Source organism: Anas platyrhynchos, chromosome 5 (genome assembly GCF_047663525.1).
Source record: "Anas platyrhynchos isolate ZD024472 breed Pekin duck chromosome 5, IASCAAS_PekinDuck_T2T, whole genome shotgun sequence".
NCBI classification, from domain to species: Eukaryota; Metazoa; Chordata; class Aves; order Anseriformes; family Anatidae; genus Anas; species Anas platyrhynchos.
Genome location: NC_092591.1, coordinates 31,830,928 through 31,850,109, shown reverse-complemented (window position 1 = coordinate 31,850,109; position 19,182 = coordinate 31,830,928). Strand labels below are relative to the sequence as shown.

Below are 19,182 nucleotides of genomic sequence, written 5' to 3'. Positions count from 1 at the left end.
GTGTGGGCAGGGGGTTGCTCTCCGCCCTGCCTGCTCGCCCTGCCTGCTCGCCCTGCCTGCTCGCCCTGCCTGCTCGCCCTGCCTGCTCGCCCTGCCTGCTCGCCCTGCCTGCTCGCCCTGCCTGCTCGCCCTGCCTGCTCGCCCTGCCGCGCCACTCCCTGTTTGCCCGCCCTGTTCGCCGCGCTCCCTAGGGGCAGCTGTTGAACGGCCGGGGAGGGGGCGCTGCTGGCTCCGCCTTCGCCTCGTCAGCCTCCCTCAGGAGGGCTGCCGGGTCCTGGCGGCTCCCTGAAGTCGGCTCGATGCCGGAAAATTAGCCCTGCCTGGCCCGATCCCCCGCTCCGCTGCAGAACGCGTCTGCCCCGGAGCCGATCGCCTCGGCAAATGGCGATCAACTACTGTGTTGCTGTTATTACCCTGCACACCCGCCTTGAATTCATACTTGTGAATTGTCTCAGGTACGGCACTTTCTCAGAATATTTCCTGCTGGGAGAGGCTATTTTCCAGCACGCGAACAGGTTATACCTTCTCAGGTTCTCCAAGAACTTCCAAATGTTGCAGTTCTGTTTCAGAGGGTTAAGCATGTGTCAACAGGCACAAGCAGGGCACGGGCAGCAGCTGGCAGAAACGGGCTGAAGTACCCTGAGACAGGAGCCCGGGGCAAGGCCAGGAGCTGGAGGAGAAATTAAAAAACACACAACACCTGGGTAAAAAAATGTAAAACCAGGTCTTTATTTACAACAGCTAAAGCAAACTGAAATGGCCACCATCATGAAGACCAGGCTGTTCCAGTGGCCTTTCCTCAGAAGTCATCCGCTTCTGAAATCAAAGCGGTCTGTCAATTCACCCATCGTTCCTCCACACAGAGACATTGCTGGGAGCTGCCGCATTTAATAGAGAAGCAGCGATAAGAACCAAAGTCCTTGATGCCTCCATTCCTACTCTTCTTCCCTGCACATTCTCCTCAAACTTGGAAAAAAAAACAACACCTAAACTAGTCCCAGTAGTACTTGGTCGGCATTTTGGCACAGCTAAACAAAGGAGACCACCATCTATTTCCAGATCTGGACCCGGATGAGTCGAAGGGCAAAGAAATTGCTAAGTGATTCCAGGATGAGGCCAAAGGAAATATCTAGCCAATATGGGCTTGTTGGGGAGGATTTCTTCCAGACACCCCCTTTCAGAGCCAAATCTTGAAACTGCTGTTAAACTGAAAAGTTTTGCATATTCTAGTTTGTTAATAAAATAAAGCTGTCTGGGGCCTTGCTGCTGTTCCAGAGGTTGGTGGATGGGACAGGCTCCAGGCCTGCTCAGATTCTGTGTTCACTTTTGTAGTTTTGCAGTATTGGTATGAATAAAGTTTTGTACTAAACTGAAGTCCTTCTGTGGCACATAGAGTGGGTGCTTTGCACATTCTGCTGAGCTGCTTTTGTTTGGGAGGTTAGAAGATGTTGACCTTTCTCCTGATGAACTAAGAGAACTAGAACAGTACTAGAACTAGAGAAGTCAGTCGTAATGCTGTGTCTTCAATGGACCCTTGATAGCTGCATTATGAGCTGTGTCTATGCATGGTTGCTGCCATCAAAACTAGTTTATCTCAATTCTCTGTCTGCTGCTGGGACTGTAAATCACAGTTTCCCCTTGGGAGGGGGCGTACTGCAGTACGTTCTGTTTTCCAACATTGAGCACACCGGGGTTAGCCCTGTGAGCTCAGAGAACAGGAGGAGTGGAGTTCAGTGTGAGTCTGATTTTAATGATGAAAAGGAAATGTATTGGAACAATCACAGAAAGTCATTCACAGGCAAAAAGTCTAAATCGTCACAGAAACCTTTCTTCTGCATGTGCAAAATGTGCTGCCTTTAAAAATAACAGGTCTGGTCCCCTTCAGTGTACTTTCTCTTACTTCTTTCTTGTGCCTGTTCTCACAGGCAGTGGCTTTTCCCTTATGAGTTGCTTATGTCTTGCTATGCAGCAGACCTAGATGCTATCTTTAGAGGCCAAAAAGGTGGGAAAGATGTTGAGAAAAGCAAGCTGCTTCTGCTGATTCAGACTTCCCATGCTGGCAGATGCCAATATGGTGTAGGGAAAAGCCCCCACGGTACTCCATGGGGAAGAAAAGGAAATGCCTGTAACCTAAGATCTGGCTTCTGCCGCAAGAGGGGAAGGGAACTGCACCAGAAAGGGAACTTAGGGTGGGAAGTCAATGTGCAGCATCACCACGTGAAGTGCTGGTGCTTCTGGTGCCTGCTGCAGTCTCGCATGCTGCCGGAAGCTACGAGGCAGGTGGTAAACGCTTGGCGTAAAGTTCCCTGCAGCAGCTGCAGGGTGCAGCTCCAGGATGCTCGGCTGTGGGGTGCGAGTGGGTAGGGAAGGCCCTGAGTGCTGTCATGGCGCGGCGTTGAGCTCTGATGGCTCTTTGTGGGGCTGGCATCTCTCCTCAGCCAGGAGCACTGCAGCCTGCAGGAGAGGCACGGCCCTGGCACAGGGTGAAGGGAGCAATCAGGATGCAAGGCCTAGTGGGTTGAAGGCACGCAGGTGAAAAGGTGCCGGTAGATCTGGCTGTCTTGCGTGCCCTTTGGATTGTGGGGCTCTCCTCTTGAACTCTTTTTGCTGAGGCTTTAACCTTACAGAGGGAAAAGGAAACTTCCTCACTCACACCCCGCTTCCCTTCCTTCTCATTCCTCTCCTCATAGCTCAAGGAGAACAAGCCAGGTCTTTTGGGGAACTTTTTTTTATTCCACTATGAGTGGAGTTGTATAGATGGAGTGACGGATTCCAAAAGTGGTTTCAGGTGCCTGGGGCTTGATCAGTGTCACCTGGAAGGGGAAAAGTTTAAAAAAAGAGGGGTTCATTAAGGGTCCTTCTTGCTGTCCCACACATCCCCCTGTTCCTAGCCAGTCCCTGTATGCCTCTCTCTTACTGCTCCGTGTCAGGATGTGAGTGCAGCGCTGCTTCAGCTTCCTGCTGGAGCAGACTTGTTGCAGTGAAGGCAGCCTGCTCTAACAGGGGTGGTTACGGGCACTTGGCATGTCTCATCCACAGCTGTATGCACGCCTGGGAAGCTATAGCTAACTCTCCCTGTCCTGGTGGCACGCTCTTTCAAAACCTCCCATGTTAGCCGAGCACTGGAAATGCTTTGATGCTCTTCCTGCTTGCCGTTTGGGGCAAGCAGTCATCACCACAGATATGGGAGAGGTAAATAACGACCTCCCTGATTTTTGTCTGCTTTTTGTCTCATTCCACTTCAAGAGAAGCTCTTGTGTGCAAAAGGAAACTGGGCTGAAAGGACGGTTATTCCATCTGGCATGGCAAGCTCAGCTGGACCTGCCCTGGATCCAGAACTTTCTCCAAGCCCAGCCTTTGCTGGATTCCCCTCCCCGTGTATCTGCAGGGTGTCCCCAAGCTCCACTCTCACAGATGGTGATGGATGAGCAAGTCGTGTGTAAGGGCGGAGGGAATGGAAGGGAAAAGCCGTGTCCTCTGCCCTTCCTCTGCTAGGGTCTGGGGCAGGGAGCAGGCCTGCTGTCCTGCAGCTGGTGCCTGCAGTGAGAAGCCCGTTTGTTCTCTGAAGCCTGAGCAGGAGGGGGAGATGCTTGAAGGCTGCTCGTTGGAAAACGGAGCAGGAGAGGCGAGCAGGCTGCCTTACCTTTCCAGTGCGGTAGTCCGCGGGCCCAGGCTTGATGGTTCTGTCCCCTCCAATTCTGGTTTGGGCTCCCATGGTGTAGATGGGTGCCCTTCTTTTGTAGGTATCCACCTCAATCTTTGGGAATGCGGCGGGACCGGGAGTCTGCAAGAGAGCCGGGGACCTCGATGGGTACAAATTCACAGGTTTCTCCTTCCCGATTCCCCACGAGGGCTGCACCCTTAACAGAGAAGGGGTGTGGAAAGCCTGGGACAATGTCGGCGGTGGCACAGCCTGCTCCCCTCCAAAGAGGGGCATGTTCCAGAGCGTCAGGCAGGTAGCCATCAGTTCTGATGAGCTCTGCATCATCAAAACTGCCAGAGCTGGAAAGTGAGGCACTTGCAGGTGTAGGCAGAGCATCCCTGTGTTGTCTTCCCGCTGGAACAGCAGGAGTGCTCTGTGGCCCCGCAAGTACAGCTGTGGATTCTCTGGCTTTGCTCTTGGTGCACAGAAGCCTGCCCTAAGCAAGGATGCAGCAGGCTTTGGAGCCCTCGTGGCACGAGGAGAGCAGCTCGGGGTCACTAGGCAGTGTGGAAAAGAAGGGAAGCACCGCTCACCTTGGAGAGGTCTGCATCGAAGCGATCGTGCTTACTCTTCCACTTCATAGAGTAGCACGGGCTGGCGGTTGTATAGGCTGTGTTAGGTCCCATCAGCCTGGGTAAGGTGTAGGTGCCAGGGCCTGCAGGAGGAGCAAAAAGAGAGGGTGAGCGATGGGGTCCTGAGTGAGAAGCTGCTGCTTCTCTCCCCACAGGTCAGGGGGAGGCTTTGGAAGCGGCCCCTTGCCAAGGCGGAGCAGCAGCAGGCTGTCCCTGGAGCTCGCGCAGGCTGCAAGTGTCTGCCCTGCCCGGGGTCGCCTTACCTGGAGGTCGGTCTGCTCGGAAGGCCTCGTGCCGGAAGGCCATGGACTGCACGGGTGGACATTTAAAGACGTGCTTGTTGGATGTTTCCGTGTGGTAATCGCCTGGGGCCGAGAGAAGAAAAGCAGTCAAGTGCTGGTCTTTTTCTCCAGACACAGAGGCGATATCCCAAGGAGGGGCTCTTCAGAAGAGCTGCAAAATTGCCAGTTCTCTGGCAGCTCCTCCTGCCCTGTGCTGGAGGACACAGGCAGCACCGAGGGGGATTTCTCTGCACCCCGCAGCTTTGTCCTGCCCTGCTGTCCCTCTTGTCAGCCCCCCGCCTCTGCCACCTTCTTTCTGGACTCTGGATCCTTGCCCACAGCCCGTGGTCCTTGCCCACAGCCCATGGTCCTTGCCCACAGCCCGTGGTCTATGGCAGGTCTCCTTCTCAGAGGGCGTTTATGGCTGCCCACATTTATGGCTTGTTCCCCTGCTAGGCCAGGGCAGAAGTGGGGTGCTGTGGTCTTGTTGGGATGAAGAGCTGGAGAACTGCTACTCACTTGGTCCGGGTGTGACCTCAGTGTTTATTTTGGGAAGTCCCCGGATGTGGGCGCCTGGAGGCACGTACTTCCCCGTCCTGGTGATGTCAGGCTCCACGAAGTAGCGGGGACCAGGACCGCAGCCGCCGGTCACGGGTGGCTTGGTCCCTCTGCAAGTGTAAGCAGGGGCTCGGTTTTTGATGGGACTGTGGCCCACGAAACCTAGGAAGCAAAGCACACAAAGGGCACCTCCAGGAGGCTGCACGCTTCAAGCTCCACTGGAAGAGGCGCAGTTGGAGTCGGCATCCCCCCAAATTCCCCTCCAGTGGGCCTTTTTCCTCCAAGACTACTACAACCACAAGCCAGTTACGCAGTGCTTGGGGTGCAGAAGAGTCAGCCAAGAAGCACAAATGGCTTTGTAGCTGCACTGCAAAGGCAGCAGATAGAGACAGCCGATGTGTGGCCAGCACGCTTCCTGCACCCAGCGGTTCAAAAACACTGCTTGGAGCACCAGTGTTGGCACTCCATAACGAGCATCCCTGGGATTCAGCTGCTATCCAAGAGTGTAACCCCACAGACACTTGGAGAGCCGAGGGCAAGCCAACAGGAAGGTGGCTTCTGTGAGGCTTTGACTTCCCTGGAGTGCCGATGGGAACAGCGCCAGGAAATGCTGCCCAGGCCGTTGCTTTTGCTGGTATGAAAGCAGCGCTCTCCTGGGTGAGGGGAAGTATCAGCCTTCCTCTGCCAGGCCTGGGGGGCACGGAGGCTTCGCCAAAAAAAGACTTTTGGGCTGCTGTGAGCAGCGATGTCCTAGATGTGCCGCCTGCCCTGGGTTTGTTTGCGGTACCTGTTGCCCCTGGGATGGAGTACTTGGGCCCAGGGGTGGTGAACTGGGCCATGATCGGGCCGCGGGGGCGGTGAGGTCTCCACGTCCCCACAAAGGCTCCGTCCATGCTGGTAGGTGTCTCCAAAGCCTAAAGGTAGAAGAGCAGAGGAGTTACTGATGGGCTGCCCCGAAAGAGCCTGGAGTTCAGCTCTGCCCCTCTCTTTCAGGTGCCAGTGCTCCGCTTGGTGCACAGGACTTCTCCCCCGTCCCTCTGTGCCTCGGTACTGAGCCTTCAGAGGAAACAAAGCTATCGCTGCTTCTTTCACCAGCAGACCGACAGCTGAATCTCCAGTCCCAAAACCCAGGTCTGAAACCCGCCTCTCCCTGCGGGAGGAGCTCCACTTCACCTTTCTTAGCCTTGGAAGGAAAATTCGGTGAGGATGAGCGCTGCTGCTGTGGCTGCTCACAGTCACAGGGCACAGAGAGCTGCTGCGGACAGGCAGAGCTCAGGACAGACTCTGACTCTGGGGGAGGGTGTCAGCTGCCAGCTTTTATAGGGGACGGCATCGCCATGGAAACGCATTATGACAGCATAGAGGCTTCAGAACCATGGTGACCCCATCTGGGCTGTTACCTCCAAGGCTTGGGCTGGACCCCATCTGGTAAAGTGTCTCTGGCCTCAGCCCAGGGAGATGCCAGCCCTGTGCCCCCCAGGCTGGGGCGTGGAGCTGGGCTGTCCTTGGGGACAAGTCTCCAACTAGGGACTTAAACTAATCCTTTTAGGACTAGTTTAAAGGTGGGAGTAAATGGTCTTTTCCTACCCTGGATGATTTTACGATCCTGTGTGATGTAAACTTTTGTTCTGAGAGAATACTGGAGAGACAAGGCCTCCTCTGAAACAGCACAGGAAGATCTTGCAGAGCAATGAATGATTACAACTTTGGAGCTAGGGCAGCACTGCTCACATCCCTGTGTCTCAGTTCACTGAAGACACACCATTTCTCCGGAAAACAGGGAAATTGGGCTCTGAGGCAGCAGGTTCTCGAGTTTCAGGAGAACAACAGAGTGAGTTCATCTCATGTTTTTGCCATGATAGTGTATGCACAAGAATAAAAAAAGATGGGTGAAAAAAATCTAAAATTTGGATGGATGCTTGGCTGTGGGGTGCGAGTGGGTAGGGAGGGCCCTGTGTGCGGTGGCACTGAAGATGTGTGTAGTGTCCATGTACTTGGAGAGGGTCTGAGACGATGTAGAAGATTGTGGTACGTGTGACATGGACTGAGGGTGGGAAGTTGTTTCTTCCCGATCTCCTGAAATTACCATTTCCTCCTGGTGTTCCTAATTTCCTCCTCATCTCCGATGCCCCCCTTGTTGTCCATGATGCCCCCAAGCCCAGCAGCCAGGCCGAGGGCATCCTTGTCGTACCCCCTGTACCGCATGTCCCCGCTTTGGGGTGGTGGGGACAGGGGCAGACCCCCCTCCTTGTCCGAGCACCCTGTGTGCATCCAGCCCCTTTCACAAGTGCCCTGGGAGCACCCCACACCTTGCTTAAGCACCTCCTGCCCTCCCAGCCCCTCACAAGGGCATCCTGGGAGCACCAAGCGTCTCACACGCCCCTTGTACTAAATAAACTGCAGGGCAGTGCTTGAGGCAGTTAACCTAGGGGCACTTAAACCCAGGGGACACGTAACCGTGGGTATGCTTATGTGATAGCTCGAAGTACTTGCAAGCTACAGGTAGTATCAGCAGAAAATGTACTGTTATTGCTGCCCCAACTCTCCTGGGGTGATTTCATGAAAGCCACTTCATCCATCTCCAGGGAAACTGAATTGAAAGACTTGGTCACCGTAAGCTCCCTAAACACAGCGATGAATGGACAGATAGTGTGGAGGAATGGTTAAGTGAAGTAGGTCATGTGAATGTTGAACAACTTGGAGGTCGCGAGCTAAAAAAGTATCGAACGCAGCTCAAATGAGTCTGGCCGATGGCGGGAAGCCAATCAAGGGACAAAGGCATTGTGTCAGTGTGTGGATGGGAAAGTACCTAAGACGGGATAACGGTTGAGGGAATGAGGAGCTAGCTGATAAGATAGGGAAAGTTGCACTAACCAATAGTGAGCTTAGCTTTTGCAATATGTATGAGCTAATTATATTGAATCATATAAAAGACGGCTGAGCTATCCAATAAATCGAAGTTCACTGATCACTCATATTGAGCGTCTGTGTCTTCCTTCCGTCGACAACAAGATAGTGCTGCTGGAAGAGATCAGGAGGCTGAGGGAGTGTTGCAGACAGCATGGTCCCTAATGGAGAGGCCAAAGCAACCAAAATGAGAGCTTTTTGTCTCTCTGCCTCCCTGTAGCAGTAAGATCTTGATACTGTATTCTTTAGTTCTCCTTTTTCCATTCACATATCTAAAAAAACCCTTTTTATTTTCTCTCACAGACACAGCCAGCTTCAACTCTAGGTGTGCTTTAGCCACACGAATTTTCTCCCTACAAACACGAACAGCATCCCTGTATTCTTTCCATGACACCTGGCCCTCCTTCCAGTAGCGAAACACTCTCTGTTTCCGCCTAATCTCCATCAGAATGTTCCTGGTCAGCCACGCCGGCCTCCTGCCCCGCCTGCCTGACTTGCGATATTTAGGAATTGCCTGATCTTGTGCTTCTAGGAGGCATCGCTTAAAGAATGACCAGCACTGGTGGACATCGAGGCCTTCAAGAGCAGCTTCCCAGGGGACCTTGCTGACTAGTTCCCTGAGCAGCCTGAAGTCCGCTTTCCCCATATCTAGGGATGAGGTTTTGGTGGCACTTGTCCTTCTGTCACCGTAAATTTTGAACTCAACCACTTCATGGTCGCTATGACCGAGGCGGCCACCAATCACCACATCTCCCACCAGACCCTCTCTGTTTTCTAGCAACAGGTCTAGGAGGGCACCTTTCCTAGTTGGCTCCGTTAGCACCTGCACCAAGAAGTTATCGTCTAGGTGCTTCATGAACCTCCTGGACTTGCTCGTGTCAGCCGTGTGGCACTCCCAGTTAACGTCTGGCAGGTTGAAGTCCCCCATAAGGACAAGGGGAGTTAATCTCGAGGCCTCTCTTAGTTCTGTAAAGAATAAGTTATCGGCGCTATCGTCCTGGCCAGGCGGTCTGTAATAGACTCCCACAACGACATCCCCTTTATTCGTTCGTCCCTTGATCCTTACCCAGAGGCTCTCAACTTTGCCATCGCCAACCTGAAGTTCCACACAGTCCAGCCCCTGCTTCACATACATCGCCACCCCACCACCTCGCCTACCCTGCCTGTCCCTCCTGAAGAGCCTGTAACCATCTATCGCAACACCCCAGTCACAGGACTCATCCCACCAGGTTTCGCTTATGCCGATGATGTCGTAGTTGCGGGACTGGGCCAGGACTTCTAGCTCATCCATTTTATTCCTCATACTGCGTGCGTTCGTGTAGAAGCATTTCAGGTGCGTCTCCTTACACTTAGCACCTTGTGGATCTAACTGAAGGATCTCACTGGCACACAGCCCCTCTGATTCTAGCATACCATCCCTTAGGTCTTCACCGGCGTACCTGGTTTTAGCCCCTTCCCCCTTCGGCTCTAGTTTAAAGCCCTATCTATCAGCCCTGCCAACTCCTGACCAAAGATCCTTACCCCTCTCCGAGAGAGGCCCTTCCCGTCCGGTGCCATCAGGCCCGGTGTAGCATAGGCCTTCCCGTGATCAAAGAACCCAAAGTTCTGCCGGTCACACCAGTCTCGAAGCCACGAGTTTATGTGAACAGCACACCTTTCTGCTTCGATCCCCCCTATCGGAAGGACAGAGGCAAACACAATCTGCGCGCCTGATCCTCTAAGTAGTCGCTCCAAATCCCTAAAGTCTCTTTTGATCGCCTTCGGACTTCTCGTTGCTACTTCATCGCTACCAGCCTGAAAGACCAGTAGCGGGTAGTAGTCAGTGGGCCGTACCAGGCACTTGACTTTCTTGGCGACGTCCCTGACCCTGGCCCCAGGGAGGCAGCAGACTTCCCTACGGGTAGGGTCAGGCCGACAAATAGGACCCTCTGTTCCCCTAAGGACAGAGTCTCCCACAACAATCACCCTCCTGTCTTTCTTGGTGGAGGCAGTCCTGAGGCGTGGAGTCGACCTCCTCGCCCTAGGCATCCTCCTGGGAACACTTTCTACCTCTTCCTCAGTTGCTGGTCTCTCAATCTCCAGGGCCTCAAACCTGTTTCGTAAGGGCACCTGGGAAGGTGGGGCCGGAAGGGGAGGGCATCGCCTGCCATGTCGAGCAGGGACCTGTCTCCATTCCTCCTCAACTCCCAGATCCCCTCCCTCTGCCCGACGGCGACAGGGCAGGGGGTCCACCCCCATCTGGGGTGTCTCACCCCGGTACCTCTCCTTGAGGCCCTGCAGGGAGTTACTCCACCAGTCTATCTCCCGCTCACACTCCCTGATGGCCCTCAACCTCTCCACCTCCTCCTTGAGCTCCGCCACCATGCGGATCAGGTCATCCACCTGCTCGCACCTCACGCACGCAGCGTCTCTGCCTCCCGCCGACGGCAGCAGCAGGCTCTGACACTCCCTGCATCCCGTGACCTGAACCGCTGCATTTTTTAACGGGCAGTCGGTCTGGGTGTACACCGACCTCCTGGAGAGCGCACCGTGCCTGGTGGAGACCGTTATCACCTAGCTAACGGCTGTCGTTAAGAGGTGTTCGTGTGGGCAGGGGGTTGCTCTCCGCCCTGCCTGCTCGCCCTGCCTGCTCGCCCTGCCTGCTCGCCCTGCCTGCTCGCCCTGCCTGCTCGCCCTGCCTGCTCGCCCTGCCTGCTCGCCCTGCCTGCTCGCCCTGCCTGCTCGCCCTGCCTGCTCGCCCTGCCGCGCCACTCCCTGTTTGCCCGCCCTGTTCGCCGCGCTCCCTAGGGGCAGCTGTTGAACGGCCGGGGAGGGGGCGCTGCTGGCTCCGCCTTCGCCTCGTCAGCCTCCCTCAGGAGGGCTGCCGGGTCCTGGCGGCTCCCTGAAGTCGGCTCGATGCCGGAAAATTAGCCCTGCCTGGCCCGATCCCCCGCTCCGCTGCAGAACGCGTCTGCCCCGGAGCCGATCGCCTCGGCAAATGGCGATCAACTACTGTGTTGCTGTTATTACCCTGCACACCCGCCTTGAATTCATACTTGTGAATTGTCTCAGGTACGGCACTTTCTCAGAATATTTCCTGCTGGGAGAGGCTATTTTCCAGCACGCGAACAGGTTATACCTTCTCAGGTTCTCCAAGAACTTCCAAATGTTGCAGTTCTGTTTCAGAGGGTTAAGCATGTGTCAACAGGCACAAGCAGGGCACGGGCAGCAGCTGGCAGAAACGGGCTGAAGTACCCTGAGACAGGAGCCCGGGGCAAGGCCAGGAGCTGGAGGAGAAATTAAAAAACACACAACACCTGGGTAAAAAAATGTAAAACCAGGTCTTTATTTACAACAGCTAAAGCAAACTGAAATGGCCACCATCATGAAGACCAGGCTGTTCCAGTGACCTTTCCTCAGAAGTCATCCGCTTCTGAAATCAAAGCGGTCTGTCAATTCACCCATCGTTCCTCCACACAGAGACATTGCTGGGAGCTGCCGCATTTAATAGAGAAGCAGCGATAAGAACCAAAGTCCTTGATGCCTCCATTCCTACTCTTCTTCCCTGCACATTCTCCTCAAACTTGGAAAAAAAAACAACACCTAAACTAGTCCCAGTAGTACTTGGTCGGCATTTTGGCACAGCTAAACAAAGGAGACCACCATCTATTTCCAGATCTGGACCCGGATGAGTCGAAGGGCAAAGAAATTGCTAAGTGATTCCAGGATGAGGCCAAAGGAAATATCTAGCCAATATGGGCTTGTTGGGGAGGATTTCTTCCAGACACCCCCTTTCAGAGCCAAATCTTGAAACTGCTGTTAAACTGAAAAGTTTTGCATATTCTAGTTTGTTAATAAAATAAAGCTGTCTGGGGCCTTGCTGCTGTTCCAGAGGTTGGTGGATGGGACAGGCTCCAGGCCTGCTCAGATTCTGTGTTCACTTTTGTAGTTTTGCAGTATTGGTATGAATAAAGTTTTGTACTAAACTGAAGTCCTTCTGTGGCACATAGAGTGGGTGCTTTGCACATTCTGCTGAGCTGCTTTTGTTTGGGAGGTTAGAAGATGTTGACCTTTCTCCTGATGAACTAAGAGAACTAGAACAGTACTAGAACTAGAGAAGTCAGTCGTAATGCTGTGTCTTCAATGGACCCTTGATAGCTGCATTATGAGCTGTGTCTATGCATGGTTGCTGCCATCAAAACTAGTTTATCTCAATTCTCTGTCTGCTGCTGGGACTGTAAATCACAGTTTCCCCTTGGGAGGGGGCGTACTGCAGAACGTTCTGTTTTCCAACATTGAGCACACTGGGGTTAGCCCTGTGAGCTCAGAGAACAGGAGGAGTGGAGTTCAGTGTGAATCTGATTTTAATGATGAAAAGGAAATGTATTGGAACAATCACAGAAAGTCATTCACAGGCAAAAAGTCTAAATCGTCACAGAAACCTTTCTTCTGCATGTGCAAAATGTGCTGCCTTTAAAAATAACAGGTCTGGTCCCCTTCAGTGTACTTTCTCTTATTTCTTTCTTGTGCCTGTTCTCACAGGCAGTGGCTTTTCCCTTATGACTGTCTTGCTATGCAGCAGACCTAGATGCTATCTTCAGAGGCCAAAAGGGTGGGAAAGATGTTGAGAAAAGCAAGCTGCTTCTGCTGATTCAGACTTCCCATGCTGGCAGATGCCAATATGGTGTAGGGAAAAGCCCCCACGGTACTCCATGGGGAAGAAAAGGAAATGCCTGTAACCTAAGATCTGGCTTCTGCCGCCAAGAGGGGAAGGGAACTGCACCAGAAAGGGAACTTAGGGTGGGAAGTCAATGTGCAGCATCACCACGTGAAGTGCTGGTGCTTCTGGTGCCTGCTGCAGTCTCGCATGCTGCCGGAAGCTACGAGGCAGGTGGTAAACGCTTGGCGTAAAGTTCCCTGCAGCAGCTGCATGGTGCAGCTCCAGGATGCTCGGCTGTGGGGTGCGAGTGGGTAGGGAAGGCCCTGAGTGCTGTCATGGCGCGGCGTTGAGCTCTGATGGCTCTTTGTGGGGCTGGCATCTCTCCTCAGCCAGAAGCACTGCAGCCTGCAGGAGAGGAACGGCCCTGGCACAGGGTGAAGGGAGCAATCAGGATGCAAGGCCTAGTGGGTTGAAGGCACGCAGGTGAAAAGGTGCCGGTAGATCTGGCTGTCTTGCGTGCCCTTTGGATTGTGGGGCTCTCCTCTTGAACTCTTCTTGCTGAGGCTTTAACCTTACAGAGGGAAAAGGAAACTTCCTCACTCACACCCCGCTTCCCTTCCTTCTCATTCCTCTCCTCATAGCTCAAGGAGAACAAGCCAGGTCTTTTGGGGAACTTCTTTTTATTCCACTATGAGTGGAGTTGTATAGATGGAGTGACGGATTCCAAAAGTGGTTTCAGGTGCCTGGGGCTTGATCAGTGTCACCTGGAAGGGGAAAAGTTTAAAAAAAGAGGGGTTCATTAAGGGTCCTTCTTGCTGTCCCACACATCCCCCTGTTCCTAGCCAGTCCCTGTATGCCTCTCTCTTACTGCTCCGTGTCAGGATGTGAGTGCAGCGCTGCTTCAGCTTCCTGCTGGAGCAGACTTGTTGCAGTGAAGGCAGCCTGCTCTAACAGGGGTGGCTACGGGCACTTGGCATGTCTCATCCACAGCTGTATGCACGCCTGGGAACCTTTAGCTAACTCTCCCTGTCCTGGTGGCATGCTCTTTCAAAACCTCCCATGTTAGCCGAGCACTGGAAATGCTTTGATGCTCTTCCTGCTTGCCGTTTGGGGCAAGCAGTCATCACCACAGATATGGGAGAGGTAAATAACGACCTCCCTGATTTTTGTCTGCTTTTTGTCTCATTCCACTTCAAGAGAAGCTCTTGTGTGCAAAAGGAAACTGGGCTGAAAGGACGGTTATTCCATCTGGCATGGCAAGCTCAGCTGGACCTGCCCTGGATCCAGAACTTTCTCCAAGCCTAGCCTTTGCTGGATTCCCCTCCCCGTGTATCTGCAGGGTGTCCCCAAGCTCCACTCTCACAGATGGTGATGGATGAGCAAGTCGTGTGTAAGGGCGGAGGGAATGGAAGGGAAAAGCCGTGTCCTCTGCCCTTCCTCTGCTAGGGTCTGGGGCAGGGAGCAGGCCTGCTGTCCTGCAGCTGGTGCCTGCAGTGAGAAGCCCGTTTGTTCTCTGAAGCCTGAGCAGGAGGGGGAGATGCTTGAAGGCTGCTCGTTGGAAAACGGAGCAGGAGAGGCGAGCAGGCTGCCTTACCTTTCCAGTGCGGTAGTCCGCGGGCCCAGGCTTGATGGTTCTGTCCCCTCCAATTCTGGTTTGGGCTCCCATGGTGTAGATGGGTGCCCTTCTTTTGTAGGTATCCACCTCAATCTTTGGGAATGCGGCGGGACCGGGAGTCTGCAAGAGAGCCGGGGACCTCGATGGGTACAAATTCACAGGTTTCTCCTTCCCGATTCCCCACGAGGGCTGCACCCTTAACAGAGAAGGGGTGTGGAAAGCCTGGGACAATGTCGGCGGTGGCACAGCCTGCTCCCCTCCAAAGAGGGGCATGTTCCAGAGCGTCAGGCAGGTAGCCATCAGTTCTGATGAGCTCTGCATCATCAAAACTGCCAGAGCTGGAAAGTGAGGCACTTGCAGGTGTAGGCAGAGCATCCCTGTGTTGTCTTCCCGCTGGAACAGCAGGAGTGCTCTGTGGCCCCGCAAGTACAGCTGTGGATTCTCTGGCTTTGCTCTTGGTGCACAGAAGCCTGCCCTAAGCAAGGATGCAGCAGGCTTTGGAGCCCTCGTGGCACGAGGAGAGCAGCTCGGGGTCACTAGGCAGTGTGGAAAAGAAGGGAAGCACCGCTCACCTTGGAGAGGTCTGCATCGAAGCGATCGTGCTTACTCTTCCACTTCATAGAGTAGCACGGGCTGGCGGTTGTATAGGCTGTGTTAGGTCCCATCAGCCTGGGTAAGGTGTAGGTGCCAGGGCCTGCAGGAGGAGCGAAAAGAGAGGGTGAGCGATGGGGTCCTGAGTGAGAAGCTGCTGCTTCTCTCCCCACAGGTCAGGGGGAGGCTTTGGAAGCGGCCCCTTGCCAAGGCGGAGCAGCAGCAGGCTGTCCCTGGAGCTCGCGCAGGCTGCAAGTGTCTGCCCTGCCCGGGGTCGCCTTACCTGGAGGTCGGTCTGCTCGGAAGGCCTCGTGCCGGAAGGCCATGGACTGCACGGGTGGACATTTAAAGACGTGCTTGTTGGATGTTTCCGTGTGGTAATCGCCTGGGGCCGAGAGAAGAAAAGCAGTCAAGTGCTGGTCTTTTTCTCCAGACACAGAGGCAATATCCCAAGGAGGGGCTCTTCAGAAGAGCTGCAAAATTGCCAGCTCTCTGGCAGCTCCTCCTGCCCTGTGCTGGAGGACACAGGCAGCACCAAGAGGGATTTCTCTGCACCCCGCAGCTTTGTCCTGCCCTGCTGTCCCTCTTGTCAGCCCCCCCCATTCTTTCTGGCATCTGGGTCCTGCCCCCTCATCCCCACAGCCTGTGGTCCTTAGCAGCTCTCCTTCTCAGAGGGCGTTTATGGCTGCCCACACTTATGGCTTGTTCCCCTGCTAGGCCAGGGCAGAAGTGGGGTGCTGTGGTCTTGTCGGGATGAAGAGCTGGAGAACTGCTACTCACTTGGTCCGGGTGTGATCTCAGTGTTTATTTTGGGAAGTCCCCGGATGTGGGTGCCTGGAGGCACGTACTTCCCCGTCCTGGTGATGTCAGGCTCCACGAAGTAGCGGGGACCAGGACCGCAGCCGCCGGTCACGGGTGGCTTGGTCCCTCTGCAAGTGTAAGCAGGGGCTCGGTTTTTGATGGGACTGTGGCCCACGAAACCTAGGAAGCAAAGCACACAAAGGGCACCTCCAGGAGGCTGCACGCTTCAAGCTCCACTGGAAGAGGCGCAGTTGGAGTCGGCATCCCCCCAAATTCCCCTCCAGTGGGCCTTTTTCCTCCAAGACTACTACAACCACAAGCCAGTTACGCAGTGCTTGGGGTGCAGAAGAGTCAGCCAAGAAGCACAAATGGCTTTGTAGCTGCACTGCAAAGGCAGCAGATAGAGACAGCCGATGTGTGGCCAGCACGCTTCCTGCACCCAGCGGTTCAAAAACACTGCTTGGAGCACCAGTGTTGGCACTCCATAACGAGCATCCCTGGGATTCAGCTGCTATCCAAGAGTGTAACCCCACAGACACTTGGAGAGCCGAGGGCAAGCCAACAGGAAGGTGGCTTCTGTGAGGCTTTGACTTCCCTGGAGTGCCAATGGGAACAGCGCCAGGAAATGCTGCCCAGGCCGTTGCTTTTGCTGGTATGAAAGCAGCGCTCTCCTGGGTGAGGGGAAGTATCAGCCTTCCTCTGCCAGGCCTGGGGGGCACGGAGGCTTTGCCAAAAAAAGACTTTTGGGCTGTTGTGAGCAGCGATGTCCTAGATGTGCCGCCTGCCCTGGGTTTGTTTGCGGTACCTGTTGCCCCTGGGATGGAGTACTTGGGCCCAGGGGTGGTGAACTGGGCCATGATCGGGCCGCGGGGGCGGTGAGGTCTCCACGTCCCCACAAAGGCTCCGTCCATGCTGGTAGGTGTCTCCAAAGCCTAAAGGTAGAAGAGCAGAGGAGTTACTGATGGGCTGCCCCGAAAGAGCCTGGAGTTCAGCTCTGCCCCTCTCTTTCAGGTGCCAGTGCTCCGCTTGGTGCACAGGACTTCTCCCCCGTCCCTCTGTGCCTCGGTACTGAGCCTTCAGAGGAAACAAAGCTATCGCTGCTTCTTTCACCAGCAGACCGACAGCTGAATCTCCAGTCCCAAAACCCAGGTCTGAAACCCGCCTCTCCCTGCGGGAGGAGCTCCACTTCACCTTTCTTAGCCTTGGAAGGAAAATTCGGTGAGGATGAGCGCTGCTGCTGTGGCTGCTCACAGTCACAGGGCACAGAGAGCTGCTGCGGACAGGCAGAGCTCAGGACAGACTCTGACTCTGGGGGAGGGTGTCAGCTGCCAGCTTTTATAGGGGACGGCATCGCCATGGAAACGCATTATGACAGCATAGAGGCTTCAGAACCATGGTGACCCCATCTGGGCTGTTACCTCCAAGGCTTGGGCTGGACCCCATCTGGTAAAGTGTCTCTGGCCTCAGCCCAGGGAGATGCCAGCCCTGTGCCCCCCAGGCTGGGGCGTGGAGCTGGGCTGTCCTTGGGGACAAGTCTCCAACTAGGGACTTAAACTAATCCTTTTAGGACTAGTTTAAAGGTGGGAGTAAATGGTCTTTTCCTACCCTGGATGATTTTACGATCCTGTGTGATGTAAACTTTTGTTCTGAGAGAATACTGGAGAGACAAGGCCTCCTCTGAAACAGCACAGGAAGATCTTGCAGAGCAATGAATGATTACAACTTTGGAGCTAGGGCAGCACTGCTCACATCCCTGTGTCTCAGTTCACTGAAGACACACCATTTCTCCGGAAAACAGGGAAATTGGGCTCTGAGGCAGCAGGTTCTCGAGTTTCAGGAGAACAACAGAGTGAGTTCATCTCATGTTTTTGCCATGATAGTGTATGCACAAGAATAAAAAAAGATGGGTGAAAAAAATCTAAAATTTGGATGGATGCTTGGCTGTGGGGTGCGAGTGGGTAGGGAGGGCCCTGTGTGCGGTGGCACTGAAGATGTGTGTAGTGTCCATGTACTTGGAGAGGGTCTGAGACGATGTAGAAGATTGTGGTACATGTGACATGGACTGAGGGTTGGAATTCATTTCTTCCCAATCTCCTGAAATTACCATTTCCTCCTGGTGTTCCTAATTTCCTCCTCATCTCCGCTGCCCCCCTTGTTGTCCATGATGCCCCCAAGCCCAGCAGCCAGGCCGAGGGCATCCTTGTCGTACCCCCTGTACCGCATGTCCCCGCTTTGGGGTGGTGGGGACAGGGGCAGACCCCCCTCCTTGTCCGAGCACCCTGTGTGCATCCAGCCCCTTTCACAAGTGCCCTGGGAGCACCCCACACCTTGCTTAAGCACCTCCTGCCCTCCCAGCCCCTCACAAGGGCATCCTGGGAGCACCAAGCGTCTCACACGCCCCTTGTACTAAATAAACTGCAGGGCAGTGCTTGAGGCAGTTAACCTAGGGGCACTTAAACCCAGGGGACACGTAACCGTGGGTATGCTTATGTGATAGCTCGAAGTACTTGCAAGCTACAGGTAGTATCAGCAGAAAATGTACTGTTATTGCTGCCCCAACTCTCCTGGGGTGATTTCATGAAAGCCACTTCATCCATCTCCAGGGAAACTGAATTGAAAGACTTGGTCACCGTAAGCTCCCTAAACACAGCGATGAATGGACAGATAGTGTGGAGGAATGGTTAAGTGAAGTAGGTCATGTGAATGTTGAACAACTTGGAGGTCGCGAGCTAAAAAAGTATCGAACGCAGCTCATATGAGTCTGGCCGATGGCGGGAAGCCAATCAAGGGACAAAGGCATTGTGTCAGTGTGTGGATGGGAAAGTACCTAAGACGGGATAACGGTTGAGGGAATGAGGAGCTAGCTGATAAGATAGGGAAAGTTGCACTAACCAATAGTGAGCTTAGCTTTTGCAATATGTATGAGCTAATTATATTGAATCATATAAAAGACGGCTGAGCTATCCAATAAATCGAAGTTCACTGATCACTCATATTGAGCGTCTGTGTCTTCCTTCCGTCGACAACAAGATAGTGCTGCTGGAAGAGATCAGGAGGCTGAGGGAGTGTTGCAGACAGCATGGTCCCTAATGGAGAGGCCAAAGCAACCAAAATGAGAGCTTTTTGTCTCTCTGCCTCCCTGTAGCAGTAAGATCTTGATACTGTATTCTTTAGTTCTCCTTTTTCCATTCACATATCTAAAAAAACCCTTTTTATTTTCTCTCACAGACACAGCCAGCTTCAACTCTAGGTGTGCTTTAGCCACACGAATTTTCTCCCTACAAACACGAACAGCATCCCTGTATTCTTTCCATGACACCTGGCCCTCCTTCCAGTAGCGAAACACTCTCTGTTTCCGCCTAATCTCCATCAGAATGTTCCTGGTCAGCCACGCCGGCCTCCTGCCCCGCCTGCCTGACTTGCGATATTTAGGAATTGCCTGATCTTGTGCTTCTAGGAGGCATCGCTTAAAGAATGACCAGCACTGGTGGACATCGAGGCCTTCAAGAGCAGCT

General features: G+C 54.0%; 2 protein-coding genes and 1 long non-coding RNA gene across 4 annotated transcripts; 1 reads left to right on the top strand and 2 right to left on the bottom strand.

Moving 5' to 3' along the window:
• Positions 1 to 709: 709 nt before the first annotated feature.
• Positions 710 to 6,421, bottom strand: LOC113841845 (ciliary microtubule associated protein 1A-like). Its single transcript, XM_038180474.2, has 7 exons — positions 6,288 to 6,421; positions 5,902 to 6,028; positions 5,076 to 5,276; positions 4,539 to 4,640; positions 4,237 to 4,358; positions 3,644 to 3,784; positions 710 to 2,813 (listed from the first exon to the last, which is right to left on the bottom strand). The coding sequence occupies exons 2-7, from the start codon at positions 6,005 to 6,007 to the stop codon at positions 2,730 to 2,732; spliced, it is 756 nt and encodes a 251-aa protein (XP_038036402.1). The 5' UTR covers positions 6,008 to 6,028; positions 6,288 to 6,421; the 3' UTR covers positions 710 to 2,729.
• Positions 6,422 to 9,114: 2,693 nt separating this feature from the next.
• On the top strand, positions 9,115 to 18,660 carry LOC113840865 (uncharacterized). The gene is made up of 2 exons (XR_005266358.2): positions 9,115 to 11,072; positions 16,679 to 18,660. It is a non-coding gene; the product is annotated as an uncharacterized lncRNA (long non-coding RNA).
• Positions 11,399 to 16,992, bottom strand: LOC119713062 (ciliary microtubule associated protein 1A-like). 2 transcript variants are annotated; one of them, XM_038180507.2, is made up of 7 exons: positions 16,859 to 16,992; positions 16,473 to 16,599; positions 15,647 to 15,847; positions 15,150 to 15,251; positions 14,848 to 14,969; positions 14,255 to 14,395; positions 11,399 to 13,424 (listed from the first exon to the last, which is right to left on the bottom strand). In XM_038180507.2, exons 2-7 carry the CDS (start codon positions 16,576 to 16,578, stop codon positions 13,341 to 13,343), a joined length of 756 nt encoding a protein of 251 aa, XP_038036435.1. In that variant the 5' UTR covers positions 16,579 to 16,599; positions 16,859 to 16,992; the 3' UTR covers positions 11,399 to 13,340. The 2 variants fall into 2 exon arrangements, with proteins under 2 accessions (XP_038036435.1, XP_038036434.1); XM_038180506.2 differs by lacking the exon at positions 11,399 to 13,424 and having other exon boundaries at positions 13,835 to 14,395.
• Positions 18,661 to 19,182: the final 522 nt, after the last annotated feature.

What these genes read in the sequence shown, in the direction of transcription:
- LOC113841845 (XM_038180474.2), bottom strand. Translation starts at nt 6,007, where the DNA reads ATGGACGGAGCCTTTGTGGGGACGTGGAGACCTCACCGCCCCCGCGGC. An exon ending in TGAGGTCACACCCGGACCAA is followed by an intron (nt 4,641 to 5,075) that starts GTGAGTAGCAGT and finishes TCTCGGCCCCAG; the next exon opens with GCGATTACCACACGGAAACA. An exon ending in CCGAGCAGACCGACCTCCAG is followed by an intron (nt 4,359 to 4,538) that starts GTAAGGCGACCC and finishes CTCCTCCTGCAG; the next exon opens with GCCCTGGCACCTACACCTTA.
- LOC119713062 (XM_038180506.2), bottom strand. Translation starts at nt 16,578, where the DNA reads ATGGACGGAGCCTTTGTGGGGACGTGGAGACCTCACCGCCCCCGCGGC. An exon ending in CTCCATCCCAGGGGCAACAG is followed by an intron (nt 15,848 to 16,472) that starts GTACCGCAAACA and finishes TTTGCTTCCTAG; the next exon opens with GTTTCGTGGGCCACAGTCCC. An exon ending in TCGATGCAGACCTCTCCAAG is followed by an intron (nt 14,396 to 14,847) that starts GTGAGCGGTGCT and finishes GCTCTCTTGCAG; the next exon opens with ACTCCCGGTCCCGCCGCATT.